Source organism: Sipha flava, unplaced genomic scaffold (genome assembly GCF_003268045.1).
Source record: "Sipha flava isolate LNK unplaced genomic scaffold, YSA_version1 51_pilon_pilon, whole genome shotgun sequence".
Classification (NCBI taxonomy): domain Eukaryota; kingdom Metazoa; phylum Arthropoda; class Insecta; order Hemiptera; family Aphididae; genus Sipha; species Sipha flava.
In genome coordinates, this window is record NW_020273468.1 from 21,722 (window position 1) to 29,597 (window position 7,876).

The following is a 7,876-nucleotide window of genomic DNA, read 5'->3' on the forward strand; positions in this document are numbered from 1 at the left end:
CTTCAGCGGGTTGGGCTTCTCGCACGCGTAACCGCACTCGTGGCACACGTACATCCTCTCGTCTGCGCAAACAGGTGTTTTTTTTTTTTTTTTTTACTGTAGTTACCGGTCGACGTTTCGCGCTACAAGTGGTTTTCGCAACGGTCGTTTTACGAATCGCGACCACTTTGTTTTACATTATTATTGATATTTTTTTTATTATTTTTTTTTTTTTATACAGTAATGTTCGGTTCGTTACGCTTAGACGTGTTGTTCGTATGCGCATTTACAATACAGGTACGTATGAACGGTATGTAAAAAAAAAAAAAAACAATTATCGATATTATTTTTAATCGTTCCGGTGACCCTTCAATTATCCCCGTGATTCCTACTCTCCCGGTTAGAAAACCACCGGTACACTGTTCACGAGCGTATGCTGCGAGGGTTATGGAAGAAGAAAACATTCAGCCCGATTTGTTTACTGCGATAAGAATGTCGGATCTCACGATATGCTCTTTTGCAATTTTACGAATTAACACTGAATTGGTATTTCATTCATGACGTTTAGTGTTTATATGTACCACGTGATTATTACAATTTTTTAATTTTAATTAGTTCAAGTATAAAATATATCAGATCAATCTTAACGTTTGAAATTAATTAGTTCAGTGATTCACTTATAAACCGATATCGAACTTAATTTTTCAACGGCAGCCTTTGTCAAGCAGGATTCGTGCAGATTAAACTTGCTATTGGAACGTATAAGTTACAGTTGGTTTTTAAAATGTTCAGTTAGTCCGTCAGATGCACAATTTAGGAGTTTAAATGCGTATAGAAATTACGATATTGTAGTTGAAAGCGAGAAGACTTATTTTGTGTGACCGTGAAAGACAAATAATTTCGACAGCGCCAGTAACTGTAATATCGGTGTTACAAAAAATGTTGGATTCTGCGTAAGATGGGGCTTATATCAAAATGTTGACGGTTTACAAGTATGTTTCATCGAAAGGACCCGTGTGATATTCGTGCGAAAACATGAACAATCCGGTCGCAGTTTCATCGGTTTTCGAATTTTCTATAGGCTCGCAAGATCAATAATATAGGTACAAATAATTTCATCCGTCTCATGGGCACACCCACGTTTCCCCGTTAAGTTTCAACGGCCACAAGCGGTGTTAGTCGGAAAGGCATTTTTTAAAAGCAGAATTGCATCCCGCGGGCGTGAAAAGGTTTTTGATCCCGCACGAGTTCGTTGAAAAATAACCACCTTCCCGCCGCGGAACGCGAGGGTCTGACGCACAGGGTCGGGCCGACGGCGCGTTTGGACTGGGTGATCGCCCGCGGATACGGAATGGCGACTAACTCACCTCTTATGTTGACGGGCGTGAGAAAGGGCACGTGCAGCATCAGCTGCAGATCATGCGGGAACCACATCTTGAGCGGCTGTCCGGGCAGCACGGCGGCGGTGGTGTGCAGTACGACAGTGCCGCTGGCGGCCAGCAGCGCGAGCCGACAGTTGTACGTGTGACAGTCTTCGGCCAGCGGCACGGACAGTATCCAACAGCTGCAACCGGCCGCGGCGGGACAGCGGGACGACGGCGCGTTCTCGCACACCAAACGTCCCTCGTCGTTCGCGGACACCAGCATCTGAAAATCGGCGAGGGCCGCGTTAAAAAAAAAAAACCACAATGGTTGAACACCACGGACGTTCCACGATGATGAAAATCGTAGTATCGATCGACGAAGCTTTTATGATCGCTTGGTATCGACAGAGACGGGGAAATTTAGATTTATGTAAACGATTCCGTGAACACTATGAGAACGATCGAAGTAAAAGATGAACGCGGTCCGTTTATAAATGGTAGTAATTATTTCTTATGACATGGAAAACGTGAAACTCATCATTGCAGTTCGTGTATTCACCGGGCACTCGTTATTCTTAACGCCTAACCTCCGAGAACATCGAAAACGATCGGTTGAAAATCGACGGTTTAATTTCGCAGCGGAAACCGATCGAAAATCGATTAGACAACGAATTTCGTTTTAGTCGAACGCAACAATGGAAGGATTTCGTCGGTCCCTCGGTGACATCAGGCGGATTGCGCCCATCGTACAAAACTGATACGCAGTCACGTGCTCCGATCTAAACACAGACGTACGCTTACCTTGTACTTTCTGTTGCCGGAACAAGGTGGTGGCGGGTGATCTTCTTGCGACCGATCTGCTCGTCGGTGCACGTTGTGACTCCTGAGCACGTCGGCCACGTCGACGGGCGCCGTGCAGCAGTTGGCCGGCAGGTAGGCAGCGGCCACGGCGCGCGTCCCGCGCTCGCCGTCGGTCGGCTGGTCCATGCTCGGTTGTACGGCGGTCGGCGTGGAAACTGTATCCGGGTACTGGTGCGCGTACTGTGCTTTACGGTCGGAGGACCTGCTGGACGGTCGCTCGCTGGTCGGCAAGTGGTGCAACCTGTTCCGGTCCTCGGGCGGCTGCCGATGTCGCGTCCGCGAAGGGTGCAATGAGGGTGGAGCGAAGGAGGCGCGGTCGCGCCACCACAAACAAAATAAAGCACTGCGCCCGCGTACATGTACCACCTTGCGCTTCACAAAAGCGTACGGACTTCGCGTATTCCGCACACGTTGCACTGTGGGTCGCAGCTGACCTCGTCCCCCGACTTAACATTTTTTTTTTTTTTTTTTTTACGCACCGTGTTTAATATGAAAATATTATATTGTACGTAATACGTTTCGCATTTTACGCTCGCGGTGATATTGGCGGTGGTGGTGGGTCTCTTGATTCTGCAGCGTAATCGAACCCCGTGATTCGTCAACCCTTGTTTCGACGGGGGAAAATGTGCACGCGGAGGGCGGAGGCGACCAGACCGACCGCGGGCGACGATGAGCGCGCGGACGAGATGGAAAATTTCGCGCAAAAAAAACCATGTCCGGCAGTGCGTTTCATTTTCGCGCGCGTAGGTACACACAGCGGTAGCACCTGCGTAAAATAATTCGTTGACGATATCGTCTTACATCCGCTGTACGGTTCGACGTGATTTTTCCAAACCCCGTTTTCACGTAGCGATTTCAAGCATATTTGATTATTTTTACGAAACTACAATTACGTATACCAACACACGTAACTATTAAGGCTATGGTTACTATGGATACGAATTCTGACGAATTCGTCCAAATAAACAAACACGTATTTTCCAATGAGAGTGTGTACATTAGCAGCGACGATCACGTCAGAACATACACGATATCGTCAGAAACAGTTGAGCGTTCAAACAATTTTGATTTTTTCGTGCGAACTGCGTCTATTTCGACGTGATTGAGATTAGCAAATTTGATATTTTACAATTATTATACAATTTATTAATATATTGATTTATTTGAATTATGGATTCCGATAAATTAATCAATCTCGTGTACGGGAACAAATGTTTGTGGGACATGAGAGAAAAAAATTACCAAACAGAGATATTTTTATATTTATTTTTTTATTTTAGAAAATAACTGGTTAACTTGCTCTGTTTTTCCACCATTTAACAATGATAACTTCATTAACGGACTTTCGAGAACATAAAACTCATCGAGTTCGTCTATCTTTGCTGGGTGGCAGAAACGTACTGGCTGTAAGAATATTAGAAAACCCGCACAGTGTAACCATCTTGTGTTCTAACGAGGATTTCGGACGTACTCGTCAGAACACATTTTCGTTAGAATTCGTATCCATAATAACCATAGCTTAAGTCCAACGTCTTCAGCTAATGAAATGCTTGTATAAAAGTAAACGATTTGTTAGAATGTAGGCTGTTTTAAATTTACAGAATATCCCGTTTTTAAGTTTTGTATATCCATATTGATGCATAATCATTTAAAGTGTACGAATTAAAATGTGCCGCAAGTTTCAGTTAGGTAACAAAAAAAAATAAAAAATAAGTATAACATTTTAAACGTGTTCAATGTACCTAAACATTGCAAGGAATGGAATGGCTAAATAAAATCTAAAAAAATTATTAGAAGCTTCGAGAAGTTAACGCGAGACAATAAATTATTGCTATAAATAATGTAGAATAAACTACAAAACGGTGTAAATTTCGAACCTCAAAAAGTTTTTGAAAACGTACAACGCAATGATAATACGAAACAATTCGGTAGATCAGTATAATGAATCGATTTTCAATTTTTTCTAAACTTAATTTGTAGAAAACAATAAATTATATTCAATTCAAAACATTTGTTTTCACAATAAAATGTAAAATTAATAAAAATAATTTTATCATACAATATTTTTTTATTTTTTTTTTTGTTAATGATGGAAGTTCAATATTTTAATGATAGCTTAAATCAAAAACAAGACACATTTTTTTATATAAATAAAATTATAATTAATTATACTATAAAAATGAAAAAGAAAATATATGCAAATGAGTATAATATTATTATTGAGGTACTTAAAATAATTGATCTTAAATTTTTTGTATAATAATAATTAGTTTTAGGTAAATATGGTTAATATTATGATAATGCCAGTAAAAAGTAATAATACATATCATTAAAATAATCTATGCAGTTGTATATGAATTGAAAATATATATTTCAATAAATTATTACGAAGAATTACTTATTGAACTTGATAACCAGTTGGTGCTTTTGGATGTACTGCTTTAAATTTATTTCAAGTTATTTTTTGAGTTAATCTATCAAGTAGATGTACATTTTTTGTTTTTTTTTTACTAACATTTATTTATACGATAGTAAAATAAGTTTCTATGACATACCTAGTCATAAGGTTTTATCGATTTGTACGAAGCTCTTTGAACATTCGAAAACTTCAACGAGTAGTGGCGTATGTAGGATTTAATTTCGTAAAGAAGAAGGTTGTACTATTAGAAAAGGTTTAATTAATATTACGAATTAACTTTATTTTAATAATTGTAATAACTATAATTCCTTGTTAATTAAATAAATAAAAAACTCATTTTTAAGATAGCTCTAAAAATAATTTATTACTTCTTGGGAGTCTTCAAATATGTAAATGAATTGACATTATGGTTAATTTTCTTGAGTCGATTTTTGCTTTTAATATTTCTCAAGTACGACTTCAATTCTTTTAATATCGAAAAATATCTTGCTAATGATGTTGTTGGTATAAGTGAATTTTTTAATATCGACACCAAGAACCATATACTTTGAAAAAATGCAATAGATACATTATTGAAAGCATTAATAGCTGAATTTGAACCCTCATTCCAAGGAACTTTTTCCATTTTTTTGTCCATAGTTTTAACTCTGCTTCAAAAGTTTGGCAACTGAGTGAAATCTGTTTAAAAAGAATATAAATTTTCAAAATCATTATGCATTTTTTGTTAAAAGATACTCGGAATCAACTTTTGTAATTAAATAGAAATTCACCGTATATTTATTTCGGAGAGGGGGGGGATCTGAACCTCCAAAACGTTATCATATGCACACCACCGATGACGAGTTATGACACATTAATAATAATAATACGTTTATGTGGGCCGCGCGCGGTTTTTTTCTGTCTGCAGTCGCATCGGACCGGAGAACAACCGGGTTCTCGAATGATATACGATGCGTATGCTACGGTGATGGACATCGACGAGTGGTTTGCCAGAGAGAAAAAATTAAATCGACGGAGAAAGAGGCCATCTGCATTGTGAATAGGTTTATCTAGTTGTATTGTTTGAATTCTTGATGACGACCCATGACTTGATGGTGATCCTCGTTCCGATCAAACACGCCCCGCAGACATGATTGCGAGCGACAAGTGCAGCTTTGCATGCGTCCGAAGCGTAAAGGTGTAAATCCTTTTCACGTCCGACGAAACACATGCACGTACATGTACGCTTACGAGGCGGCGGATATGTTCATGTCAAATTGTATTACGAGGCTTCAGCGGTACCCCACTCGAAACAAAAACATAATACGCGCCGGCTCCGTTCGGGTATATTATACACGTGCTCTACACTGCAGAACCGCGACCCCAGAACTCGGAAAACAGGGGTTGTCGGTGGTGGCGGCGACGACGTCCCGTTTTTAAAATCCCTCAGGTTCATCCCCACGCAGACTTAATGTCCGCAATTAGATTTCCATTGAACCGATTTTTGTTATGTACGTGCGCGCGCGCGCGCGCGTGTGTGTGTGGTGACAACAAGCGCTCGGTTTAATAATGAAATCGATCGGCTCCCCCTCGCACATCGTGGACACACGCGCACCGCACCGTACGCATCGTGTACACCTATCAAATATAATAGTGTACGCTCGTAATACACATTGTACTTCGCGGTAAGGAGATTTATTATTGCTAATACACGCGCGTATTATGTAATGTGTACACGCAGAGGCGGAACTAGGAATTTTTGCGCCCGGGGAACATGTTAAAATTACGCCCTATCCATAGACCGGTAATCGAATACTCTTCTCGAGAATTGCTTTACTAATAATTAATATGCAATCATACTTATTGAGTTTTAATCTAATAACAGTATTGAAAACATATCAAATTAGTTGTTAATAATTACGAAAATTACATCCTCTAAAATTTTACCCCCGGGGATGAATGCTCGTCTTCCACCCTCTAGTTCCGCCCCGTGTATACGTTTAGAACGTCACGGTATTAATGTATACGCAACCGTGTGGTTTTCGGTTTCTAACGCGATGTTGTCCACGTGTACCGCGGGTTTTGTTTTGCGAAAATAATGGACTACCCGTCCGTATAGGATTGTAGACGATGCTTCTGTGTAATTGATCCCACGCGGGCAGGTTAGTCAAGTCAGTTACTAACTTGAACGCGTTTAACTATTAAAAAAAAAAAAAAAAAAACATTTCCATTCATCAGTTGCGCGTATTCATTTATGATTTCAACAAATACTTGTATTTCGTCATCAGACTTAGAAAAACGCGTTAGGAATGTCAAAGATATCCGAGAAATTGCAAACGATTGCCATGTTGGTTCGCTCGTTTCCGCGTCAATTTTTCTCAACGACGTATACGGTTTACTCAACAGTTGTTACGTATCTATTGGCAATAATGTATATTCGATCGCGAATCCCGGACGGTCAGTGCAATGAATTACAGCATCTTATAAATTCGATCATTTAAAGTATAGGTTATTTTTTTCCATCTAATTTACACTTACGCTTGTTGATATCCATTGACTTTAGCCGTTGTTATGTTTTCGTCGTAGAACGGCACGTGCGATAAACGTCCACGTGCCGGTGCCACGCAGCGTGCGGCTCGTGCCGGTTACGATGATGTACAACAACAATAATTATTCCGTTGGATCATTTACTTGTTGAATACAAAACACGTGTCAATAATATTATATTTATTAGTTTCGTTACACATTATTCGAGTGTTTTCAAATGCACTACACTTAATGATAGCTTACATTTTTTCAATTTGAACCATATAGTAAATAGTATTTTTATACTTACAACATGAAAAAAAATCCAAAAAGAAAATTAATCTCCAAAAAAGCCTTAAAAATATTAATATAATTTATTTTATCAAAAAAAAAAAAAATCACTTTATATCCATTATTTATTAAACATTGTAAACATAAGATAGTAGGTATAGTCGAGTAAAAAATATAAATAATACATAATAAACACAATACAAAATAAAAATTTATGGCAGAAGAAAAAGTATTATGATATATGTTGTAAATTTCTAACTGCCAGTCTCAGCATTTTTATAATCATGTCCGTACAACAAAGAATTATTTAACATTGTAAAAACAATATTGCATACAAAACAAAGATTTCACATTTTAATTTACTTATTATTTTGATACAATTTTATGAATACTATAAAAATATTTTTCAGGTATAAAGTTTTTATATATAAAGCATTTTTTTATAACTCATTATAAA

The 7,876-nt window shown here is 38.5% G+C and overlaps 1 protein-coding gene across 1 annotated transcript in view; it reads right to left on the minus strand.

Moving 5' to 3' along the window:
• The window catches only part of LOC112690734 (zinc finger protein 568-like), a gene marked incomplete in the record, with an annotated part of 4,605 nt that extends 2,085 nt beyond the window's left edge, over nt 1-2,520 (minus strand). The window contains 3 exon segments of the mRNA XM_025564808.1: nt 1-62; nt 1,347-1,626; nt 2,145-2,520. Coding sequence (XP_025420593.1) covers nt 1-62; nt 1,347-1,626; nt 2,145-2,330 — 528 coding nt within the window.
• Nucleotides 2,521-7,876: the final 5,356 nt, after the last annotated feature.